This window comes from Eulemur rufifrons, chromosome 25, assembly GCF_041146395.1.
Source record: "Eulemur rufifrons isolate Redbay chromosome 25, OSU_ERuf_1, whole genome shotgun sequence".
Lineage (NCBI taxonomy): Eukaryota > Metazoa > Chordata > Mammalia > Primates > Lemuridae > Eulemur > Eulemur rufifrons.
Genome location: NC_091007.1, coordinates 15,691,693 through 15,718,511, shown reverse-complemented (window position 1 = coordinate 15,718,511; position 26,819 = coordinate 15,691,693). Strand labels below are relative to the sequence as shown.

Here is a 26,819-nt window from a genome sequence, read left to right as displayed (position 1 = left end):
TATTTGAGAATTACAAAACTCTACTAACTACAACAAGTACTACAAGCTTTCTATTTTCTAATTAAATATTATATTTGTTGCAGCGAAGCAAAGGAGATACCAATCATGTATTAGCAAATATTCCAATCATATATTAAACTAAGGAAAGCTTAATATTTCCCAGATATATCATCTTAACCCCTTTCTTTTAAAAAAATAATAAATTGGACATCTTCATATATATAGTTTTTAGTAAACTTCATATACACATAGTTTAGTAAACTAACACTACGCATGTCAGTCAGAACTGCAGAAAGCGTAGCCAGGTTTGCCTGTGCTCTAAACTGAAAGGCAGCTTTATGAGACTGGAGCACTCGGCTCCTATGACTACTCAGAGCCACCCACAAGACAGAAGCAGGGGTATTTGTCACTGAGTGTGTCACCTGACGTAAGAGGAGAGAGTCACTTGGCGCGGAGGAGCTAATATCTGGCACCCCTTCGGGGGAGGGCAATCTTCTTGAGTGATTAAAAAGAGATAATTTACTGAACTCCTGAATTGTTTCCTGCTGCTATAAATAGAAGCATTTCTTTTGGACTTCTTTCCCATGCAGGCTGCCAGGTTGTATTAATAAGGGCTTCAATACTTAAATGAATTTCATTTCTAAATGAAGATGGAAACAGACACTTGAAAATTACAAAATTAACTCCTGTAAAATTAATCTTCAGAAGGAGCAGCAGTTTATGATGAAAGACAGTGGAACGTTTGCCTTTCCTGCAGAGACTTTAGCACAACGACCTCAGAGAACTGTGGGATCCCAAACCCCATGGATATTTTTCTACATCCACAGGTGGCTGAATAGGAGAGCAGATAAATATGTAGAATATTTGGCTGGATCTAAATTGTGTATTGACACTTGCAAACCACTTTAATCACATGCTCCTTTTTGATACCGTCAGGTTTTTTAAATATATAGATTCCAGGACAAGGCTGGTGGGAGAGATACAAATCATAAGCCCAGCCCACTTGGGGTTTCAGTTTAAGCAGGAAGATTCTGGTAGGTGGGAAATAATCAATACTAGGCAGCATTCGATAAATTCCACATGAATGATAAAGATAAGAAAGTCAAGGAGTATGGTACTAAAAGGAATCTACTCCATTGATGTCCAATTCTACCCAGTCTATTCTAAAAGATTGGAAAGGAAGAGGGTATTGTTTAAAGTGGAGATAGGATTTTTTCTGGGTAGTGTGTGTGCATGTGTGTACGTGTAGTTTATTTTGTTCGTGGTCTGTCTCTCCGCTAGGATGTGACTTCCGTGAGGGCAAAGGATTTTGTTCATTGCTATGTCTCCAGCACTGGAACAATTCCAGGCACACACCTGTGCCCAATAAGTATTTGTCGAATGAACGAATACATTCAAGAAAGGAAAGTGAGATGGTATTAAAATGTGACTAATAGACAACACCTGTTTCTGAAAGGCTTTTGTAGCTGGTCAAGACTTTGGGGAAGAAATGAAAACAGTTAATGTACAGGTAAAAAGAAGGTTTGTGGGAAATTATTTTAAAAACAAAAATTTGGGGGAAGCCATTATCAAGGGGGCCAAGATTGTCTGAGTAGCAGAAATATTAAAGCATACATTGTAAATATCTAAAAGAGGTCAGATATGTTCTGATACTGTGAACAAAAAAAACAAACAAACAACAACAACAACAACAAGAGATCAGAGATGAGCAGCCTAGAAGGAAGATATGAAATAAGAGACAGAAAAACAATACACTTTTAGTGTAACAAACTCACATACAATCAAGTGAATATTTATGAAAAGTGGTCTGAATACAAAAGTACAGTATAGGTGGAACACATAATGCATTTCCCAAACAGGTCCGGTCAGTGTTACTATTAAATGTTTACATTTAAATGTCCTTTATAAGGAAAAGCTTTAGAAGGAATATCAGACATGTTTGTTGCAGGGAAGCCTAAGAAGGTATGGAGAAGGTGAGAGGATCAACAGGAACAAATGAATCCCCTCCCCTAGGAGGGTTTTGCCATGAAAGGGAGTGTAACTCAAACCGTCGAAAATGAAAATAATATGCCGGCAGGTCACCCAGGGAGAGTTTCTTACCTGGGGAGACAGGGATTTTAGCTGACATGGTATATGGTGATGATATTCACGAGGAGAAAAAGAGAAATGCTCACTTTCACTTCCTCCTGTCTGTGTTAGACCATCTTGCACCTAATCAATCTTGTTTCCCGTCTCTTCTCTCCTCTTCCTTTCAAATATTTAGTTACTTTGTGCCTCTGATGTCTCATTATTGATATTTTTTTGTCAGTGTCTCTCACTCCTTTTGTTAACATAAAACATTCTTTTTTTTTTTTTTTTTTTTTGAGACAGAGTCTCACTCTGTTGCCCAGGCTAGAGTGAGTGCTGTGGGGTCAGCCTAGCTCACAGCAACCTCAAACTCCTGAGCTCAAGGGATCCTCCTGTCTCAGCCTCCCGAGTAGCTGGGACTACAGGCATGCACCATCATGCCCGGCTAATTTTTTCTATATATATTTTTAGCTGTCCATATAATTTCTTTCTATTTTTAGTAGAGATGGGGTCTTGCTCTTGCTCAGGCTGGTCTCGAACTCCTGAGCTCAAACGATCCGCCCACCTCGGCCTCCCAGAGTGCTAGGATTATAGGCGTGAGCCACCGCGCCCAGCCAAAACATTCTTAATAGTATTATCAGATGCATAGAGTTAAAATATTCCCCTCTATTCCCAGGAGTCCAAAGTTTTAACAGTCACGAGACAAGAAGGGTTGAACGAAAGACAGGCAACAGGACAGCAGGTTTATGGCCAATCCGTCCCCCATGGGCCAAGGCTGGGAAGGAGAAAGAGACAAACACTGACACCCAAGTGTGCCAGATGACGGTCCAGCCACTTCCCAGCCGTCATCTCATCATGTCCATTTTACAGTTGAGAAAACCGAGAACTGGCCTTGTCTGAATCCAGAGTCTGTGTGTTCTCCTTCATGCCAACAATCCCCTGGGATGTTGGGAGCTAATCAGCGGTTATCTTCAAGTGGGGAGAGAGCTGCGAGAATACGTAGAGATAAGAGGGAAATTGGAGACCGTGTGAAGGAGAAATAATTATCCTTACTTGTCAATATTTCTCCCCCCTGGGCACGCTGTCAGGGAGTCAAACATCTATTCTTCTCAACAAGCAGCATTCAGTAATTAAAGTAACTTGTGAATATTTAATCAGTAAATATTTCGTTACTGCCTCTGATGTACTTGCTGCTGTTCTAGACTCTGTGGATACAAAGATGGAAAGGGCGTGGTCCTGGGCCTCCAGCACTCATTGCTTAGGAGGAAAGACAACAAAATAGATCAACACCCATCAGCGCAGGTCATACATAAGAGCTAGAATCAATTCATAAAGGAGTTTCAGGCACGCAGAAGGAGCAAGTTCTGTAGATCTAATGGACGGCATGGTGACTTTATATTATAATACTCTACTGTATACTTGCAATTTGCTAGGAGAGTAAATCTTAAATGTTCTCACCACAAAACAGAAAACAAAAGGTAACTCTGTCGGGTGATGGATATGTGAATAAGCTTGACTGCGGCAAACATTTCACAGCGTATGCGTATCTCAAAACATCATGTTGTCTACTGTGAATATATATAATTTTTATTTGTCAATTATACCTCAATAAAGCTAGAAAATGTAATTAATTAATTAAGAAGCCAATTCGCCAGGAGCGGGCACTAAGAATGTTTAACCTGGAGTGATCAGAGAAGGCTTCACAAAAACAGAAATATAAAGAAAATAAAGAAAAAAAGAGGAACTTGCTACACACAAGACAAGGAAGGCTATTCCACAGTGGGCCACGGGTGGAGTCTGGGCTTCATCGGGAAGGTGACAGGAAACGTTGTTTTGGGCAAAGTAATAGGATCACAAGGGAGCTCACGGGACAGGGAGGGCAGCTCCGTGGCGCTACACGGAGGGCAGGACTCTCTCCAGCGCGACAAGGAGGCTACTGGAATTGAGACACAACATGAAGGCCTGGACCCGGGACGTGAAAGTGAAAATGAAGGGAAGGAATAGACTTAAGAGGGAGGCGAAGATGCAGGATGGGCGAGACCAAGAGACTCGCCTGGTACCGGGCATAGGGGAGGAGAAAGGCTGCAGGACGGGCCCCAGGCTCGGGAACACGGTCCACACGGGGCAGCACAGGGAACAGAAGAGAAGGACGTTTGCAAATTGGGGGGAACAATGATTTCAGGTCGGAACATGCGGAACTTGAGGTGCCTCCAGGGTGACAGTGCAGAGAACGCCAAGAGGCCACGGGACGCACAGGTGTGGACGTAGCCCTGAGCAGTAAGCAGCTACATCTGCGGAGAGCGGGGAAAGGAGCAGAGGAAGAACCCGAGAACAGCGGGACTCCAGGTGCCGCGAGGGACGAGGCGAGAACCAGCAGGGCCAAAGGAGAAGGGAGGTGTCCGCAGCTCAAACCGACAGGGATCCAGTGAGACAAAGCTGTGACTGCTTCACAGTGTGACAGAAAAATGTCCACGTCGAATATCACACACAGCAAAGCAATTCAAGGGTGTCCGAAGATCACCGTTTGGATATTTACAAGTTCACAAAATGACTTTCAACCCAAAAGCACTGCCCAAAAGATTTAAGATTAAGAACCAGACAGAGCTGTGAGAAAAATAAGATAATGGAAAAAAAAAAAAGCTCTGTGCGAGCTTTGATGGGGGATGATGGTGACATTTTTCTGTCACATTGTGTCTCTCATGACAATGCATAAAGAGACACAGAGAATGGACTTGAATGTTGTTGAATGTTCCAAAAGCTGTTTTGGAATTGGGGCCAGACTCGGTCCCCTGGCAAACCAAAGTCAGGTACATGCTATAGTTATGGGTGAGGCAGCCACAGAAAGAAAGCAAGGATGACAACAAAGTGACTGTCAACTAGACATTGTGCAAATGGAGAGACAGAGGAAGAAGAAGAGACAGACTCGCAGGACACACTCTTGCATTGGGTTTTGGGATTCTTGCAGGGGCGAGTGGGGTTTGGCTCCTTGCACCTGTTTATAATGCAGCGCCCACGAGGAGCCGCGTTTGTGCTCAGCTCCTCATGTGTTGTGGCTTATTTGCTCCTCATGGCAACGCTGTGGGGGTGGGGAACTGTTTTTATTTCCATTTTACCGATGGGGAAACTCAGGCAAAGAGAAGGTAACCTATTTGCTCAATCCACACAGTTTGTAAGTGCGGAACTTGTCCAAAATAACCTTTTCCTGCAAAAGTTCAGATTTCTCTTCTCTTGTGTAAAGGTGAATGCCTACGTACGCCAGCCAAGCACTGCGCTAAACACAGGGGAGGAAAGAAATTATTCGAATAAGAACATGGTCTTGGTCTCCAGGAATGTTCAGGCAAGTAGGGGAGATGCTCAGAGGGGACAAAGGGCAGGTCGAGGCAGGACAGAGAAGGGGAGCAGAGGGGAAAGGAAGGGGAGGGAGGGAGGCGTGAACGCTAGCAGGCCAGGGACAAGGGGGTAGATTAGAAGCCGTGATCAAAATATTAAGCAACAGAGACTCTGACGAGAGAAAATAAAGTCAGAGCGGAAAGTTAAGAGCTCGGAAGGGGCGAGCAGGCCGCTGCCCACACCTTAGGGGGCCTCGGGGTCCAGTCGCTTCGGAAAGCAGTGTCTGGTCTAAGTCGCACAGAGATTCTGGTATCACAGCCAGTCGTGGGGGCTGACGTCCACCGTAATTAAAGGGTCACGCAGTGAGGCAGGAGGGCCAAATGGTTTTTTTGAAGAATCCAGGAAAGTTCTCACAGGAGAAGAAATATGTTTTAAAGATATGTAAGCATGTAGAAGAAAATGTTTAAAATACTCCAGGCCTAAAAAGTGCAAAAGCACATTATGATTGTTCCAACCAGGTAAGAGCTTTCCCCCGTTTCCCCCTCTTGCTCTTTCTTGTTCCTTCTACCCTGAAGGGTTGGAGACTCAGGGAGCGAGAGGGGAGGGGCACGGAAGCAAAAGCAGAGAAGGAGAGGGCGACAGTGTGTGGTGTCGGGTTACCCTGCAAAAGGCAGCAGTTGACTACCACCGGGCTGGGGCTCTCCAATGACTGACTAGAGACCGCTGTTCCTGTTGTTGTTGGCTTTTTTGGTTTTGCTTTTTTGTTTTGAGACAGGATCTTGCTCTGCCACCCAGGCTAGAGTGCAGTGATGACATCACAGGTCACAGCAACCTGTAACTCCTGGGCTCAAGCGATCCTCCTGCCTCAGCCTCCCGCGTAGCTGGGACTACAGGTGTGCACCACCATGCCTGGCTAATTTCTGTATTTTTTGTAGAGACGGGGTCTCGCTCTGGCTCAGGTTGGTCTTGAATTCCTGGCCTCAAGCGATCCTCCTGCCTCGTCCTCCCAAAGCCCTGGGCTTACAAACATGAGCCACCTCACTTAGCCTCCTGTTGTTGTTTATGACTTAAAGTGACTGTAGGACTTTGTAGTTCCCGAAAGTGATCAAAGCGACCTGAGTTCTCATCCTGAGTCAGGAGAAGAACTTCTCTCTGGGTAAATTTGAAAGAGATGGTGAGAAACAAAAATAAAGTAGTTTTAAAATTATATCTCATGAGTCTTGCCTAGTTCAGCACAATGATTTCAGAAGAGAAACTTGCTACTTAAGAGCCGCCCCTCCCTCTCACCTGGGTAATTAGGAACACAAGGATGCCTTTCCTACCTCAATCCTTTTTCTTTCCCGGCACTTTTGCTAAGAACAGTGTTTCGTCCAGAAGTAGATTCTGACTTCTCTTCTGTGGGAGATCCAAATCCAGCACTAGAACGAAAACTATTTTTTTCTTCGTCATTTGCAAAAAACCACAACCAAGTTCAATCAATCATATGGAAAAATAACAATAAGTTACATTTGCAAGGCATTTTATAAGTTTATAAGGCATTTTCACTTCATTCTATGATTTGATTCCTTTTGCCATTATGAAGCAGGGGACCAGGCATCGTTTCCTCTGCAGCTTAGGGGACTAAACCTGCTAACACTGTGGTCCCCAACCCCCTGGGGGGGGTGAACCCGTACTAGTCCATGGCCTATTAGGAACAAGGCAGGAGGCCAGCGGCAGGTGAGGGTGCGAAGCTTCACCTGTATGTACAGCCGCTCCCATCGCTGCCTGAGCTTCGCCTCCCATCAGATCAGAGGGAGCAGGAAAACAAGCTCAGGGCTCCCACTGATTCTGCATTATGGCGAGTTGTATAATTATTTCATTATATATGACAATGTAATAATAATAGAAATAAAGTGCACAATAAATGTAACATGCTTGAATCATCCCGAAACCATCCCCTACCCCCACCCTGGCCTGTGGAAAAAGTGCCTTCCATGAAACTGGTCCCTGGTGCCAAAAAGGCTGGGGACCACCGTGCTAACAGACACTAAGTCACGTGGCTGCAGTCACTGTAGGTCCACAGCAGACAGAGTGCAAACCAGGTTCCCTGGCTCCTTGTGCAGAGATCTTTTTCGCAGCAACTTGAAAAGCAATGATGCAACCGTATTACCATAAGAAGAAGAAAAATCAAGTTGCCAAAACCTACAATCTAAATAATTTTTCACTCCTGAATTAAGGGGAGAGTTGTTTGAGTATAGGGAAAAACATCATTTTCTTACTTGGTCTTTTCTCTACTCGATCTTCTTAAGGAAGATGAAGAAGACATACTTCGCCCATAAGCAATGTCTGATGATTTCTCTTCCATAGACAGAGGTGGAGAACTAAAATTTTACACGATTGAAATTACATACAAATTAAAATAATTTATTCATCAATATCGGCTTTGTTCCTCAAAACAGATTTTTTTTTTTCCCTGAAAGTCATATTCGGAGCTGACTTTTTAACAGTGAGACACTATTTTAAAAGCATAAAGGGGAACTTATGAGATAAAAAGAATATTATAAAGCTTTTCATAAGCTAGAAGAGAAAATATTTGTATAAAATGTATCACATAAGTATAATACTACATAGATATATAGATGTACACGATCATTTTAAAGAAGAATGTGAAAGCTTTAAGTTCCAGCTCTACCATTTACTTCTTTTTTTTTTTTTTTTTTTTTTGAGACAGAGTCTCACTTTGTTGCCCAGGCTAGAGTGAGTGCCGTGGCATCAGCCTAGCTCACAGCAACCTCAAACTCCTGGGCTCAAGCGATCCTCCTGCCTCAGCCTCCCGAGTAGCTGGGACTACAGGCATGCGCCACTATGCCCGGCTAATTTTTCTATATATATATTTTTAGTTGTCCATATAATTTCTTTCTATTTTTAGTAGAGACGGGGTCTCACTCTTGCTCAGGCTGGTCTCGAACTCCTGACCTTGAGCGATCCACCGCCTCGGCCTCCCAGAGTGCTAGGATTACAGGCGTGAGCCACCGTGCCCGGCCCCATTTACTTCTTTAAATAAGAAAAATGCTGGGCGATAGTTAGACTCCAGCACACAGTTCTGGAGACCTGTGAGCATCATTCATCTTGGGTTGCCCCCACTTAGACGTTCTTCAATTACTCCCCAAGTAAGAGGCCCTGATGGCAAAAATGCATTTGGAATTGCCCGGTAATATGGAGTTAAAGGGAAAGAGCAGAGGGCACGCTGATTTTGGTGGTGGTTATTCCATGCCAGGCTATGAGTTCATGGACCAGTGTTTATTTTCATGGTGGTGCTAGATTCAGGAGAAAAGAATCTGGAAATCTTTACATACTCACATGTTGTTGGACAAACAGAAAAAAATAAATACATGCTTCCCTGCATCCCACCCTCCCCCAAAGACTCACACATCAGAAGGTTTCGTGTTGATTAGGAGCACAGCCCGTAGGTCACTTGGTTCTTGTAAGCAGAGCTCCTTCAAAGGCAAAAGTTTGGTGCCAGGATTTATCTGTAAGATAATTTAAGGGCTGAAAAGTAGTTATCTGCATGGGTCATATTTTTTAAAATGAATACTGATAGAATATGTCTTCAACTGATGTGCCTAAGTTCACACACAGACACACACTCGTAATATAAATATATATAAAATTAGAAAAGGAACCTGAAGCTTGTGGACATTCTTGCCTTTGGACAGGATATATCCAATTCCTGAAAATCTTTATTGCTTTACACTTTGCTGTTTCATTCTATAATTATCATCTTGTCCCCTGAAACTATTGGAGTTTGCAAATCCATCTATATACCTAAGGGAGAATTTACTGTCTGTAAGAGCAACTAAGTACTGAAACAGATGACGAAGTGTTGTGAGGATGTCTAAGAATAGGCCAGAGGAAGCCCTGTGCTGGCAACTGTGGCAGGCTGGTAGAAGGGGCTAGACTGCGTCGCCTTCCGAGATCTTTTCCCAATCACTCAAGTCATGGTTAGCTCCTTTTCTCATCCAAGATGCTTTTCATGATCCTTTTAAAATAAGGCAAAAGTGAGTCTTTAAAAATAAGACAGATTCTGTCATTCTTCTGCCCGGGACCCTGCCACAGTTTCTCACGGCATTCAGAGTGAAGTCCACGTCCTTCCGGTGGTGTCCGAGACCCACCTGACCTGGCCTCTCGTTGCCTCTCTGATCTCGTCTCTAGGATCCTCCCGGGTTGATCCTCCCGCTTTGTTCGCTCGGCTCTAGCTGTGCTGGCTTCTTGCTGTTTCTTCCACACACCAGGCACATGCACACCTTAGGGCTTTTGCACTGGTGGTTTCCTCTGCCTAGAAAGCTCTTCCCCCGGCTATGCCCCTGGCTAAGTCCCTCACCTTCTGCAAGTTTTTGCTCTGATATCACCCTCCGTGAGGCCAACCTGACCACAATTTCCAAAATTGCAACCACCCTCTCCAGCTTCCCCAGCACAACCGAGCCCGACCCGCCTCTGCTCTGCCTTCCTTCCCCTATGGCGGTTCTTGTTTCTAACCTGGGCTCTCACTCATTCATCTGTCGTGTTTGCTGTTTACTCTCTGTCCCCTTCCACTAGTACCATGGGAGCTGAGACCTTTGTCTCTTTTGTTCACCGACTTTTTTTTTTTTTTGGAGACAGAGTCTTGCTCTATTGCCTGGGCTAGAGTGCCGTGGCGTCAGCCTAGCTCACAGCAACCTCAAACTCCTGGGCTCAAGTGATCCTCCTGCCTCAGTCTCCTGAGTAGCTGGGACTACAGGCTCGAACCATCACACCCGGCTAATTTTTTTCTATATATATTTTTAGCTGTCCAGATCATTTCTTTCTATTTTTACTAGAGATGGGGGTCTCGCTCTTGCTCAGGCTGGTCTCGAACTCCTGACCTCCGAGCAATCCTCTTGCCTTGGCCTCCCAGAGTGCTAGGATTACAGGCGTGAGCCACCGCGCCCAGCCTTGTTCATTGACATTTTCAAAGCCTCCAATATCAGAAACTTACTATTTACCGAATGAACGAATCAGAGCATTCTCCTTTATAAAGGATACTATCTCATGACATTTTTTGAAAACCTCATGACCAAATATATTTTGTCACGCCTTTATCGGATCTATGGCAACATTTTCCTGGTAAGTGTTCTGTGTTGGTTTTTTGGGCTCTTTTCCTCAGTTTTCTGAAAGCATCTTTGCGCTGATGTTAGTGTTGGTTCTTTTTAAATTAAGCATCGTTGAAAGTGATGGGCTTTCTAGGAGCGGTTTCTCAGTGGTTTGCGTGTGTTACAGGGTGTTGCTGTGGGGTATGGAGGCAGCAGGGACCGCAGGCTGGGGAGGCAGAAGGAAGAGTCAGAGGAAAGTTCTAGGCCAGCTCTTTTTCATTATTCAAGATCGCTCTCATTCTCTGCTGCCCTGATTAGGTGCTTCCTGCAAGTGCGGCTCAGCTATGGGACTCTTTTACGACCTTGTCCTCTCTGTTTCTTGGAGCCAGATTGGTCCAAGAGGGCTTCTGCTGCCAGCCTTGCCCACTCCAGGCCTGAGCTCTTGCACCTGCCTGGCAGACAAAGCGTATAGCTGCTCTTACACTTCTGGGCTCTCCCGTCACCTGAGGAAGCATGTATTTTTGATGATGCTTTCTGAGATCTGCCATCACGAGCGGTGTTGTTCTTCTCTGTGATTTTTTTCACCTCTTCCTTTTTTCCTACCGCACAGCTTCAACCTGATCTCAGGGGCTTTTGGTGACCTTTAAATTTTTTTTTTTTTTTTTGAGACAGGGTCTTGCTCTGTCACCCAGGCTGGAGTGCAGTGGCATGATCATAACTCACCGTAGCATCAAACTCCTAGACTCAAGCGATCCTCCTGCCTCAGCCTCCTGAGTAGCTGGGACTACAGGGGTGCGCTACCATGCTTGGCTCCTTAAAATTTTTTGAAGTCTGCGGACCAAATCTGCTTTCTAGTCTTGCCTAAAATGAGATTTGTGGGTTTTTAAAATTTTCCCCATTCTCCTTATTGCTTTTGGTTTCCAGAAGAAGTAGAAAATGCTCACTTAGCCAGCCATGTCAAAAAGTCCCCAAGATTTCAAGTTTTAGCTTCCCACTTTTCTCAACATTCTCACTGAATGACATTATATATTGTTTTAAAATCATAATTATAAATGTGGTTACGTAAAATAATATTCTTCTTTGTTACATTTTTAAATCCAGTGTTAAAATTTGATTAATTACAATTACATTGTAATTAATAAAATAAGAAAAATACTTCTTATCACTAACACTAAGCCCTAGAAGTAACAGAAACTCAAAATTAAAAATGATCCCTTCTTTTATATCGTCTTCTTTTTCTTTTTGGTTGAGATGGGGTCTCACTGTGTTGCCCAGGCTGGAGGGCAGTGGCTTTCACAGGTGCGATCCGAGCATGCACTATAGTTTAGAAGAACTCCTGGGCTCAAGCAATCCTCCTGCCTCAGTCTCCCGCATAGCTGGGACTACAGGCGCGCGTCACCGCACCCAGCTTTTCTTTGAGATCTTATCCGAAACTTGAGACTGGCATTAGCAAGCGGATTCAGCTATAAGTAATCAGATTCTAATTGAAACCGTGCAAAACCACAAAATCTTATAACCGGACAAGGTTAAGGATGACTTGCTGATTTTCAAATTTCTGTCTGCTAAAATATAAATTACATTAGGTGGTGATACAATGGCAATGTAATGGCATCGTGATTCAAGAAAATATAATTATCCTACATCCTAAAATACAAACATGTGCTGCCACTTACCCGGCCGTAATCATAGAATCCATCACTAATTATGTTACCCGATGACAAATAGCCAGTCTGGCTATATTTCAGGGGAAGATTGTTGTTGAGCAACTTGTTATAAGCTGCCTCACTGAATTTATTTTTTCGACTTACTGATAGGTTAACTTCATCAAGGATCTCTAAAGCCCTGTCAATAAAAGCAAAAGGCATTATTTACTTTATACAGGCAATCCGACATTGAGTCCCCATCTACATACCTGCTTTAGATCCTGAAGGGAGAATTGAGATGGAAAGCCTACAGCCTCCCCCGCCCTTTCAGATAAAGTAACACTGACAGAACTGTGAAGACAAATCTGCCCTTCTTGAGGATAATATATGCCATGCAGTAACTCATGCAAACAGTTGAAAAGGACACGTTCAGGAAACAAAGTTCTTTGTTCATTTAAAGCAAAGTTGTATTGGATCCCACTTGTTTGGCTAACCAAGCAATAGATGCAAAGAATCAAAATGTTTAGAAATTAATAGAGGAAATCTGACTGTGGAACTTTAAAGCCTTATTTGCTGATATGCTAAAGGCACTAACTCATCTACTGGTGGTAAGGAGAGCCGATTCGGGGAGGGTGGTTAAATCTGGAATTCGGGAGGAAAGGTTTGGATGGGTGGGGCGGAAAAACCGATGGCAGTCATGGCTCACCCGTTTTATTTATTTATTTATTTATTTATTTTTTTGAGACAGAGTCTCACTCTGTTGCCGGGGCTAGAGTGCCATGGCGTCAGCCTAGCTCACAGCAACCTCAAACTCCTGGGCTCAAGCAATCCTTCTGCCTCGGCCTTCCGAGTAGCTGGGACTACAGGCAAGCACCACCATGCCCGGCTAATTTTTTCTATATATATATTTTAGTTGTCCAGCTAATTTCTTTCTATTTTTAGTAGAGACGGGATCTCGCTCTTGCTCAGGCTGGTCTCGAACTCCTGACCTTGAGCGATCCTCCCGCCTTGGCTTCCCAGAGTGCTAGGATTACAGGCGTGAGCCACCACGCCCGGCCCTCACCCGTTTTATTTTAACCATGAAAGTTGAGAGACAATAGGATTTGTTTGGCAACAGCAGAGGAGAGGGAAGGAGAAGCATTTATCAAGATGAAGAAGCGGAGACTCGAATATTGAAGGAGATTTTGTAACGGGCAGAGGGGGAGTGCCCAGGTGGGCAGGAATGGGGACAGTCCCTTCAGAGCTAAGGCCTTGCTGGGGACCCGTAGAGCTCCTGAGCACTGTGCCACCGGAGAGGGGCAGTGTAGCCTCTGCTTGGCCTTCCAGTGCGTCCCCATCCCCTGCCCTCCACCTGCGCCAGTGACCCGGGACGGCGTCCACTCACCCCAGCTTGCATAGCTCGTTGGCCGTCAGCTCGTCGCTGGCGCACACCATCACAGCCCAGCTGGCGTGCTTCCTCACCTCGTCGTTCTTGGAGCGCAGGAGGTCCACCAGGGGCTCCAGCCCACCAGCATTTCTTAACTAAAAGCAGGGACCAAAATGTTACGCACGAAGAGTATAGAGTTTAAATAGTTATGCTTTTCAAAAATCTCATTATTTGATTATTAAAAGGTTTTACTATGTAATTTATATTTAGATTTATAAAATTCAGGGGGAAAAAATCGAATGCAAACCCTTCCATACAGGAGCCCGGTTTTCTGGCCCCAGGAAAGTACCAGAGGGAGGTCATCCTGCTTTTGCGTGGGCCGGGGACTGGGGCAGGCGCCTGTCTTCTCGCTGCCTGTGTTAAACTGCCCTATGTGTATTTCTCCGCTCCTGAACACTGAATACTCATTTGGCCCTGCGGTAAACAGAATAAGCGTCCCCCAACGATGACTTTGCAGAGGTGATTAAGTTAAGGATCTTGAGATGAGAGATTAGCCTGGATTAGCCAGGTAGGCCGAACGTGATCGTAAGGATCTTTGTAAGAGGGAGACACGTGGCGGGGAAAGGAGGTGTCATGGGAGCAGAGGCTGGAGGGACACGCTTTGAAGATCGAAGAAGGGTGGAAAGCCAAGCAACGCAGCAGTGTCCAGAAGCTGGATGGGCAAGGAAATGGATCCCCCTCCAGCTTCCAGAAGGAACGCAGCCCCGTCAGCACCTTGATTTTAGCCCGGAGACCCAGCTTTGGACTTTTGACCTCCCAAACTATAAGATGATAGACTGGCATTGCTTTGAGCCACTGCGTGGTATAAGTTGTCACAGCAGCGACAGGAAACTAACACAGTCCCTGAGGCTGGGGCCGCTAGCCAAGTCAGCCGGGTGGCCAGAGCAACACCGAAGCAATTCTCTAGAAAAAGACCTGTCTTCGCTACCCTTACGCAGTGTCTTCTATTCCTTTCTCCAAGGAGTGAAGAAGAGAAGAAAAAGAACAAGAAGAGGATTGGTGGGAACGACATTAATTACATTATTGAAATCAATTACTCATGTATAAAATTATTCCAATCAGGGAAAAATAAAAGGATCTGTCTTGAATCTGAAATGCAATACTGCATTGTCTGAGCCTGGGGGATAGAAAGAATATTCTACCAGCCTATATGTGAGGTATCCACAGACAGTAAGGTCCGCCTTCAGTCATTCTCATCTCAAACACGGGGACTCTGGCAGGGCTTACATGTTAGCACACGCAACTTGGGCGGCTTAGAAAAGTTCCCGTGAAGCATGCTCTGCTTAGCGAGCCAGATTTCTGAGCATCTTTATTTCTGGGTATAATACAGGATACCAGGATACAATCTAATTCCATGTGTTCTTTTGGCAAGGGTCTAATTTATTCATTCATCCCTCCATCCATTCCTTTCTCCATTCACTTAACAACTGTTTATTCAGCGTACATTATGCACCAGGTGTATGTTATTGACATGGATACAGGGAAAGACATCTCCAATCCCTTCCCTAAGGCCATAAGGAGCTTGTAGTCTTTCATACAGGAACCATAAAATGCAAAAAAAGGAAGACACAGGGGTGACACATGGGTGTAATGGGCGCAGAGAGGAAGATGCAACTCAATTTTGAGAATTGAAGAAAGGCCTCGTGGAGGACAGGGTGGTCGAGCTGGCTCTTGAAGGAGAAATGGGACTTGAGCAGGTAGAAAAAAGGGAGAAAGCGGAGAAATCAAGGTGCAACTACGAGAACAGAGCATTCGGACAGCATCACAGGTAGCCTGGCATTTCTGGAGAGGAGAGTTCCACCTGCGCGGGTGGGAGTACAGGCTGTTAGGTAGGCAGGGGCAGGGGCAGGTCAGCGGGGGCCCTGGCACGTGACGCAGAGCAGTTTAACTTTTACCAGGTGGTAATGGAAAGCCGTGCAAGGAGGCGGTGAGGGTCTGGAGGCAGCGAGGGGAATGGAAGGAAACAGAAGGGAGCAGCGAAGCCCTGGGATTCTGGGAACTAGATGGGCTTCCCTGCAGGCAGCAGGAAGGTATGACCAGGACACTTGTTTGTCACCATGCTCCCGAGGCCTCAGAGTGCCTGGCATGTAGTAGCTGATAAAGACATATCTGGTTCTAGCTTCCTACCTGGATGGACGAGTGCAAATGGACTGAGTGAGTGGGGACAGAGAAGGGGGATAGGCCAAATTTGTCATTGTCTGGGCAGGCAGCACAGGGTGAAGCTTGGGCTTTGGACTCAGAAAGACGTGTTCTCATATCCCTGATCTGCCAGCTCTGCTTTGAGCAAATGATTTCTTTTCTTTCTTTCTTTCTTTCTTTCTTTCTTTCTTTCTTTCTTTTTCTTTTCTTTCTTTCTTTCTTTCTTTTTTTTTTTGAGACAGTGTCTTGCTCTATTGCCCTGGCTGGCATGCAGTGGTGTCATCATAGCTTACTGCAGCCTCAGACTCCTGGGCTGGAGCAAATCCTCCACCCTCAGCCTCCTGAATAGCTGGGACTACAGGTGTGGGCCACTATGCCTGGCTAATTTTTTCTATTTTTAGTAGAGATGGGGTCTCGCTGTTGCTCAGGCTGCTCTGCTGACCTCAAGCGATCCTTCTGCCTCGGCCTCCCAGAGTGCTAGGATTACAGGCATGAGCCACCGAGCCCGGCCAGCAAATTATTTCTTTAAACTTCATTTTCCTCATCTGAAAAATGGGGATTATAAACATATCTATTTCAATTGAGGCTTAAATGTATGTAAAGTGCTTAGTCCAGTGCCTGGCACATAATAAGTGCTCAATAAATAAATGTTGGCTTTGGGTTTTTTTGGTCACCGTGAGTGCCATGGTGACAAGTAAATATGAGAACATTGAGAGAGAAAAAAGATGTTTGTCAGTTTAAATCAAGTTTTTATGAAAATTTAACAGGATCCCTGTAAGCACCAAGAACATGTTTATATAATGGACTTTCAAAACATATGCAATTGTGTTTTAAAATTATGAAACAGATGAGAAATACAGGAGTATATATAACCAATATGCATAATTTTAAGAATCCTAGTAGAGGCACTCCTGTTTTCTACCACCCAGCTGAAGAAATGGCATATTTTTTTGCACCTAATGGGCATGGTGCCACAGTCTGGGGGATGCACACGCTTGAAGCTCTGACTCGGGTGGGGCAAAGGCAATATCTGTAACCTAAACACTTGTACCCCCGGGGACATGCTGAAATAAAAAAAAGAAAAAAAGAGCCTGGACGTGGTGGCTCACGCCTGTAATCCTAGCATTCTGGGAGGCCAAGGCAGGAGGATCACTCAAGGTCAGGAGTTCGAGACCAGCCTGAGCAAGAGCGAGACCCCCATCTCTACTAAAAATAGAAAGAAATGATCTGGACAGCTAAAAATATATATAGAAAAAAATTAGCCAGGCATGGTGGCACATGCCTGTAGTCCCAGCTACTCGGGAGGCTGAGGCAGGAGGATCGCTTGAGCCCAGGAGTTTGAGGTTGCTGTGAGCTAGGCTGAAGCCACAGCACTCTAGCCCAGGCAACAGAGCGAGACTCTGTCTCAAAAAAAAAAAAACAAAAACCAAAAAACAGTTAAACCTCTGATTTAGCTAAATAAAATTAAAGTAATTCTAAAAAAAAAAAAAATGGCACATTTCAATGACATTGAACCCTGTGTTCTTCCCAGTCACCTCCCCCCTTACTCCTCCCAGAGGCAACCCCTTTCTTAAATTGGGAATCCATCGTTCCCTTGCTTGTCTTCATAGCTTTAACTTACATGTATGTCTGCCTAAACAATATATCGCTTAGTTTTTCGTATTTCTGAATGCTATAGAAATGGAATTATAAGTATGTATTTTCCTACAACTTGTTTTTTCCCAGCATAATGCTTGTGAAATCCATTGATGTATGTAGCTGTTGTTCATTTTCACGGACATGAGGTTCCATTTCGTGAATACAGCACGATTTATTCATCATTCCCTTAACAGGTGGACAATTGGTTTGTTTCCAGTTGTTTAGATATTAAAATAATGCTTCCTGGTACACAGAGGTAAGAGATTCTCTCAGGTATAGAGCTAGAAATGGAATTGCTAGGTTATGTTAATACATTTGATGTGCTCATCTTCTTGGCTAAAAAAAAAAAAAATGGCGATTCATTTTCCAAACTGTCGTACCAATTTTGAAGGACTTCAATGACAGGTAGGTTCAAACACTTGAAAATGTCTCAAATTAATCCACCAGTAGGTACAGACCAGAAAAATGGGAGCATGAATGCTATTATGAAATAAAGCTCTCACCTCTGTCCGGGCCTCAACATCGCAGGCGGTTGCGGCGACAGTGAGCGCAGCTTTGCTCTGCACGACCGTGTTTGCAGAGTGCAGGGGGCCGATGATGGCGTGCATGATGTCGTGGCTCTGGATGCTGGCGCGCAGGGGCTCCTGCATGGCCATGTTCGTTAACACCGTGGCCGCGTTGGCAACGGCTCCATCTCGTTTGCTAGACAGGACGTTTATTAATGGATCGATCCCATCGGCTTCGGCAGCAGCTCTGAATAAATGAAGGAGAGATGAATGTGATTCATCTGAGCTCAAGAAATTATCTTTGGAGCATGCAACTAAGCTTATAAAACAAATGAGTACAGAAATACGATTTTAGAAATAAATTAATTTGCCATGCGACGAACCCAGGATTGAGTGCTGGTGATTTAAGTGGAGTCTGGGAAAATTTCAGGTGTGAATGAATTTATTAATAAATTATCTTTTTCCTACTTCTCCAGCTTTTGGTTATAAAAAAATATGACTATTAATTCTTAAAAATCCTACTACAGTACAACTGTTATTTTTTTTTTTTTTTAACTCAGTGATACTTAGGAGATCTGGAAATTCCATTCAAAGACAGTCTATTAGAATATTCCTAATCGTTGGGAAAATAAAGCCTGAAACAGGAAGAATGAGCAAGCATGGAAACTCTTGATTTAAGTTAAAATTCTTTAGCTTGTCTTCCCCTTCTTCAAATTAGGTTGTTAATTGCAGGCAGAGGTTAACACCAGCAAATCATTTTGCATGTGAATGCTGCTTTGTACAAATTAAACATCAAAGATGAAAGTCATGATATTGATATAAATAATTTCAGTAATATAGGCATATTCAGCTACATTTCCTGTTTCTAGTATAAAAAGACTACAGTTATCATTAACATATTAACATTGTTTTCATAATTAGAAAGCCTAAGTCGTCTTTTAAGAACACGGTATTTTCTATAGTCCTTGTTTTCTAATCACTTTAAAAACTCATAATAGTAAAAATAAAAACTAGAGCATTTTAATGAATGGGAGACTATTTCACTATGTTTGTCAGTGTTTGGAATTGCTTCGTATAGGAGATATTCTAAGCAATAAGATATACAGAACATCCTTATTTTAAAGGAAGATCTAAAATTATGTGTTAAAAATCCATTTAAATCATCATGGTAAGAGATCGTCAAGACAATAAAAAAAAATACTTGAGACCTCCTCCAATAATAGGAAAATCTCTTTTAAGTTTATATTTGACATCTTTTTTTTTCCATTTAGGATCGTATAATAACCAAAATTGAAAAAAAAAAAAGGGGGGGGGGCGGTGTGATGTAGCCCACCACTCTGTGTTCTGATGAATTAAATTTAATTTGGTTCTTTCTATCACTTAAGTGTGAAGGAGCACTGGCAACTCAAAAACAGACATGACAATTGTCCATCAAAGAGGAGATAGCAAATAAAATCCCAATCAGGAGACTCAGAGGCCCGGGGACAAGGAGGTTCTGTGATTATGCACAAAGTGACTCTGAGGGGAGCTGGGACACAGGGCTGGGACAGGAAGGAGGGGAGCAGAGGAGGCGGCTCTGGAGAATGAAGGGTCACTCACGGTTGACCTTGAAAGGCCACCCCTCCCTGGCTCATATGAACCAGTCCATCAAACAGACCACACTGAGACAAAGGCAAAGGCAGTGACTAGTCCCTTTCTACTCATTCTCCAGTCCTTGGTGTGCATTTAACCCTTCTTGTGGTATCTCTCATTCTTTCTCTGGAAAGATGTCCCTTAAAATGAAAATGAAATTATAGCTGGATGACATACAACCAAAATTTACTTATACAAAAATGTTGGAAGACCCTGAACCTCACTAGGATAGCCCAAGGGCCAGCATTTAATTTCCTTTCCTAGCGGATAAAATAAACACTCTTAAGGTAATCTCACTTTTAATTCTCTCTCCTGTTACTAATTGACATGGTAGTCATTTGATTTTATGAATAATGGAAATATCAGAAACGTCTCATATTTTTACTTACATATTTTTACAGTTGAAATGTTGAATATTTTTTTAAAACTGCCAGCAAGAATTTTAAATTATGCAGATTTTCTAATTAATTATATATGCTTAACCTTTTCAAAAACCGTTTTTTTCCTTGGACTTATTTTTCAGGTACTGAATGCAATCAGTCGCTTAAACCAAATACTTTGTATTTTTTAATCATTATGAACATGCCTTGGCCAAAAGGCATGATTTCTTTGTCATTTAGTGGCTTTTCCTTTGATGATGTTCACTTTTTAAAATGTCTTGGAGAGTTAAAAAAGAGCATACAACGGAGATACTTCGATGTGCTAGAAGATGGAGTATTTTAAACAAATGCGTACCAATCAACTCTCAAAGGTTTTGTCTTTCGTGTGTATCAGGGAGTTTTTGCAAAATTAAAGAATACATAGGATCACACATCATCGTTTTAGTTTCTCTTGAAAACTAAGAAGCTAAGAAAGATCGGGTCATTGAGAGGCAGGCATTTACACCAAGTGCACCTGAGCACTCAGCCTTTCTGTTTGATTTTACTTCTTTCTCCTGTACAAAGGCGTATTTTGACTTGGTTCATTTATAACTCTACCTTCTGCTCTTTTCTTTGCTCTTTATGGAGACAGTAAAGGGAAATACATAAAAACCTAGCTGTTTAAAAATCCAAAGATCCTAGTGCACAGTGGAATATAGCTTTTACCAAATTGAACATAAACGCCAGCGCAGGAAGACAGATCACGCATGCACAGCTGGGAGGAACAACTTGCCTCATGTGTATGTATCTGCCTGGAATTTGCTATGTGCAGCTCTGTATAAGTATAAAAAGAATAACTGAGATTAACTTATTATGGTGGAAAAATCAAACTATAATCCTAACCAAAAAAATAAACTAATTTCATTTACAGAAATAGAGTGCAGAATTTGTACTTTTTTAAAAAAAGAATTGCATTAATTCTGTTTCTTTCAAGCCCAAGACATTCTGTTTGATTTTTCCCTGTCTAATATGTACACAGGCTGAAGCCTGTCATATTTTAAAAACACATTTCAGTTTCCTAAATAGTATAGCATTATCCAAATGAATTCGATGGAAGTCAAACTGCTTTGTTACAAAATCCAGAATTATAGGGCCATATGTCATCGCAATGATTTGAAAATATTTTCTGATATTTACTATCATTAGTCTCCATCCAGTTGGAGTTCAATCAAGTAAGAGTTTAAAATGTGAATTGAAAAAAAAACTAAACTAAAAAACGAATATGGGAATGTATAAAAATTTCAGTTTGTATCGTTTGATATATGTAAACAGAGGTGAAGTTTGACATGTAATGTGTACTCAGTCTATTACCAAGTCCTGACTATTTTTCTCTTCCATATTTTCAAATCTCTCCCTTCTCTCCATCCTCCTGAATCCAAACCAACATCTTCTCTTGTGGATTGGATATAAATAATACATAAAGCATATATAACACATCTCTCCTCTTGCCGTCCTCCTTTCTCCATCTTACAGCTAAAGTCGTCTTTTTAAAATTAAAAATATAATCACATTGCTGCCCTGCTTAAAACTTTCATGGTTTCCCACCACTCAAGATAAAGCCCCAAATTTCTGCCGTGGCCCCTGAGGCCCTGCGAGAGCGGCCCACGTACCCCATCTGCCTCTTCCTTTTTCTCTGTGCGTGCCCTGGGCCTCTCTGGCGACATTCAACATGCCAGGCTCTTTCCCACCTCGGGGTACTCCCCCCTGCTGCTCCCACTTCCTGACATACTCTTCTCCTGCACAATTCCCAGTCATCTTTCATATTTCAGCACAAATGTCTTTTCTTCACCAAAGCATTTCTTGATCCCTAAACTAGGTCTCTTTTTCACATGAGCTTGGAGCATTCATGTGATAAATATGTGCATTTCTTTTTGTTTTAAAAAATGATGTTTTGGCACAAATATTCACAATCAGAGAAAAGTAACGATTTTAAAATATTTTTGCAGCAGTTGTTATGGAACGAATCCAGCACAGTTTTTCATTTAGGTGCCCAAGCCTGGCAATGAAAAATCACTTACAGAAAGCGTATCAAGAATAATACTGAGGGCCGGGCGCGGTGGCTCACGCCTGTAATCCTAGCTCTCTGGGAGGCCGAGGCGGGTGGATCGCTTGAGGTCAAGAGTTCGAGACCAGCCTGAGCAAGAGCGAGACCCTGTCTCTACTAAAAATAGAAAGAAATTATATGGACAACTAAAAATCTATATAGAAAAAATTAGCCGGGCATAGTGGCGCATGCCTGTAGTCCCAGCTACTCGGGAGGCTGAGGCAGTAGGATTGCTTAAGCTGAGGAGTCTGAGGTTGCTGTGAGCTAAGCTGACGCCACGGCACTCACTCTAGCCTGGGCAACAAAGTGAGACTCTGTCTCAACAAAAAAAAAAAAAAAAAAAAAAAAAGAATATCACTGAGGAAGAATTCAAATACACAAATAGTATTTATTTATGGGTCACTGAAAATACCATGCTATTCATGTCTGTGTTTTGCACTGGTGTTCCCTTGGTCCCCAACACCTTTCCCTGTGCCTCCTGTCCTTCTGCCTGGAGAACTCTGGTCACTCTTCACTACCTGTTCACCTGTCTCTTCCTCTGCAGAGGCAACTGTGACCATCACTGTTCCTCCCTGTTAATCATTCCCTCCTCTGCGCTGTGTCTATACCTGGCGCACCCTTTGCAGAGGTGATATTTGAGTCTTACTTGTATCTCCGGGGCTGAGATGATCAATATATTTTAATTTACTTGAATCAACTCAAGGTGAGTGACGGAGAAAACCTCTGCGGGTGTTGAGAAGGAGGGAGGGAAAAAGTGCTTAGCTCTGCTTTAAGTTTGCAAGAAGTGTTAGGACCCAACAACGTGGGATTTCCAATTTTATCACTTACAGCTGCTCTTGAAATCAGTTTATTTCCTTCCCTACCACTGATGCTTCTCCAATTATATGGTGTGGTAATTTCCAGACAGAGTTCAATAAATACAATTTTGCACTTGAGACAATTTCTTAGGAATATATCCATTTCTTATATCAAGGGTGTCTATATTTTGTCGTTGCAGACATTGTTGACTGTGATCATTTGAGCGTGTACCAGATGACACCATTTGGTACCTTTCAGAATTGGATCCTCGCTGCTGTTTGAGGTTCACATTCAACCCATCTGCAGAGTCTGGTTACATGAATCAAGGGTGACCTTGGGCAGTAGAGAAATCTGTTTAACAGAGCCCACATACAGGGTAATATGTGGAACCCGATGGAACAGATGGTAATATTGGCAATAAGAACCTTGTTTGTTAACAGTGATTACAACCATTCCCACCAGCATGACTTTTCATATGTCTCTGTGAGTTTTGTCACACCAAGGAAGACATGTTGGCGGCAGACACGCTGCAAGCGGTCAGGGGAAGTGCACAGGCGGCGGCGACTCGGGGTTGGCATTTTTAAGCCTGACAGGCTGACGGTAAGTCTGTACAGGTGGAACGCTGGCCGGTACGATAAGCATGTCTCCTGGTTATCACAGCCAGATTGGGAATGCCGTAAACAGAATTCCTGACTCTTGTTCCAGCCCGTTTTTCAGCAAAGGTAATGATCCAAGAAGCGGAGTGTGCTCGCTAAATTGGGCAATTTCTGAGTCCAAAACAACGGTCGCCCCACCGCAGTCCCACAGCCGCGGAAGGCTGGGATACACACCCCCAAACGTGGCTGATCTCCAGCATTGACAGAACTAGCCAAGAGAATTCTCCCCTTTTAAAGACATATATTTAAAGAAGCTTTTCCCTGTTAAGGAAGAGAATCACAATTAATTGCAGGCGAATGCTTTTTCGAAGGATTTTAAAGTAACATGCAATTATTGAAGTAAAACCCAGCCACAGGAAAAAATGGTGTTTTGCATCCTAGAGGAAAATAAGAAAAATGCAGATAAATACATAAATAGTCTAAGAAATATGTGAAACCAAGTTGGTACCATCATATCGATGTGCCTTAGCAGGTATCATTTGGAGACTTTCAGAATGCATTTTGATGTGAGAACTACTGTAACATTACGGTTTCTCAAAAAGAACTGCACAACTGCGAAGAGGATAAACGGTGCGTGCAACCCCACACTTTCACAAACAGCACACATGTTTCTGTTGCCGATTTTGAGACAGTCAATCAAAGTCTGGGGAAATCAAACGTAATTTTCTTACAAATGACACGGAGTCTTTATTGACCTGTCTGTTCAATCACAGTCCTCCACTTCCATACATGCTACCTTCTGTTGCAAAAGCGAGGATGCCCTGCCAGTAATTAACTACCCGCCACCGAGAAAGAACAACTCTCTTCATTTTGCATGGCTGACTTGTCTCCTAATAAAATAGGAATAATGGTCAAGGAGTTAGGATGTTCATAATAAATGACTTTTGCAGTTACCACATGTTTGTTTAGCCTGGAAATCGGTCTATTTATATATCTGTCGATGACAAGGGACACAATCCCAAAGTAATTAGAGATACCACATTGTTGATTTTATTAACTAAATAATAAGGATGCGGAATGCGCTAGGGTGACAGCAAATAAAAAATCCCTGGCACTTGCCAGGACTGGCTTAGTCTTATCAGCTCAGATGTCACTTCTTCAGAGAGGCCTTCCTTGACAAGCCCTATATTATTCCCCAGGCCCCTTTCACGGCCCCGGGGTCATGCCCCTCTCTCTGACATTGTGCTGTCTTTTTAATTTATGCTTTATCACTTCTGCAATTGCTAAAATTTTCTCAAATTCCTCCTGTACTGCCTGTCTCCCTGATTAAAACCTAAGCTTGGTGCAAACAGCTTCATGGAACCTTTGTCTCCTTCCCTACCGTGTCCCTGCAGCGTAGCACAGTGCCCAGCACATAAAGGACACCCAAATCGTGGTAGGATAATTGCAAAAGAAACCGAAGTTCAAGATGATAATGTCCTTAGCTTTGGGGATAAAATGACAAAAGCTGTACAGAGAGAGATCCCATCTGGCCCCTAGCGGAAGTTGAGTTCCAGACTCCCTGTGGTCCTAGAAAGGAGGTGATCACTTAGATGCCCAAAGTATAGTAGATTATCTAGATTCATTTTTGTTTGTTTTATAGTCAAAAAGGAAAGCATTCAGAGAGACTAAGACTTGCTCACAAAGCAAGTTAATCAACAGATACAGGAGTAAAACCATGGTCTTCTGACTCCATTACTTTTTCCATTTATCGATCTTTTAAGCTTAAAAAGTACCAAATTTTCAGAATCAAACAACAGAATCCACTCGCTTCGCAATATCATTCCCAGGGGATGAGACATGAGGAGGGGGCAGAGGAAGGAGGGCGGAGGAGAGGGGATGGAGGAGAGGAACGGGGACAAAGGGGGAGGGAGGAATGGAAGACGCCGCCAAGGTGCCCACTGAGTACAAGGAGCGCTGGCTGTCGGGGCTGGAGGAATTCAGATCATGAAGGCAAAGGGAACATTCTGGTGAGAAATGTGGAGACCTTCAGAGCCCTGGAGGCATTGAGCGGGAGATAAAGTGTAAGAGAAGCTGCTAGCGTGGAGAGAGAGAGCTTTAGCTGGGGCAGCTCTGCTCTGTAGGCAATAAAAGTGGCGCAGATAATTTTCTAATTGTACCTTCTATGGGATTCACCTAGCCTCAAAAACTGGCAGCCAATCAAATTCAAACTGTTGTCAAGGTCGGGTAGGCATCAACCGAGACAAAACGGGGATGTAGAATCAACTTGTTTTATTGCAAAATTCAGCTTTTAATTCTATATGTTTTTCAAATCAATTAGGATTTTTCCAGTTCACTATAACCAATGTTTGAACGAGATTCCATCAGGCAGAGAGAGCAATCTGGGCTCTCAGGGGTAGAAATGAAAAGCATCCGCGCAGTAAACTTGGGTGGAAATAACACGGGAATAATTCTCAAGTTGACCACGAAGGCTCTTCCCATCTATTTTATCTATTAATTTCCAAGGCCTTTTAAAGTATTCAATAACACTTTAAGAGATCATCCCAAATACAAAACCGAACCTCCTAAAAAGTTATGAAACTAGTTCAAGTTATCTTGCAAGATACTCATTGTGAACATTCTAATTTGAAGGATCTAGAATTATACAAAAAGGTGATATAAATAAGAATTTAAAACAAAATAATCTATTACAGAAAGTCAAGAATAAAAAATCAACTCTACAGGAACTATGATAGCAATGAGATTTAGTACTTTAGCTTGTTCAGGTGTTCTACATTTACCCTACATGCTTATATAGCACAGCAGATTTCCAGCTACCAGTACATTGTATCTGTCAAAACATTTTTAAGTGACCACACCTTAAAAAGGGCCAAAGACAAATACAAGCATCCATTAAAGACACATTTAGCAGTAGAATATTATCTCTTCAGAAAGCATCACAAAGAAATGCTTTCCAGGTCATAATATTTTAAGAATGTTTAAAAATATTATTTTAGGTACACTGGAGAGTGTTTCAAATTCAATTACCGCCCCTATGTTTCATTAAAATACAGAGCAATCGTTCCAGGACCTTTTTGCCCCTCCCCCAATTTCCTCCCAAACTACCACTAGGGGTCAGTATGAAGACGCGGTTCCTCTCATTGTTAGAAGAGAAAATGGAACTCGCTGAAAACATTTTCCTTATGAAAAACCCTATGCGACAAAGACAGTAACTGTACAACTTTAGCATTATTAGGTGCAACCTGTACATCAAACCTATAACATGAGCTTGCGTTTTTCATCAGACTACATTATAATTTTGTAAGTCACTCTGGATTATTTCTATGGCCAATGTTTCTTTAATAAAAAGTATTCTAAGTGACAAGGTTACATATTCTAAGTGACAAGGTTACATATTCTAAGTGAGTACTGGCCAACGAATATGATCTGGGAGCAGGGCGTTAAAAATCTGATTTTCAAAGGGTAGCTGTACACATGTCTGGCCATTTCCTCTC

The 26,819-nt window shown here is 42.9% G+C and overlaps 1 protein-coding gene across 1 annotated transcript in view; it reads right to left on the bottom strand.

Moving 5' to 3' along the window:
* Positions 1–26,819, bottom strand: part of ARMC3 (armadillo repeat containing 3) — a 79,607-nt gene that overhangs the window by 6,262 nt on the left and 46,526 nt on the right. Inside the window, exons 11-16 of the mRNA XM_069458847.1 lie at positions 17,834–18,083; positions 13,512–13,648; positions 12,158–12,326; positions 8,806–8,906; positions 7,656–7,757; positions 6,720–6,815 (exon numbers count right to left, since the gene is read on the bottom strand). Coding sequence (XP_069314948.1) covers positions 6,720–6,815; positions 7,656–7,757; positions 8,806–8,906; positions 12,158–12,326; positions 13,512–13,648; positions 17,834–18,083 — 855 coding nt within the window. The remainder of the gene's footprint in view (positions 1–6,719; positions 6,816–7,655; positions 7,758–8,805; positions 8,907–12,157; positions 12,327–13,511; positions 13,649–17,833; positions 18,084–26,819) is intronic.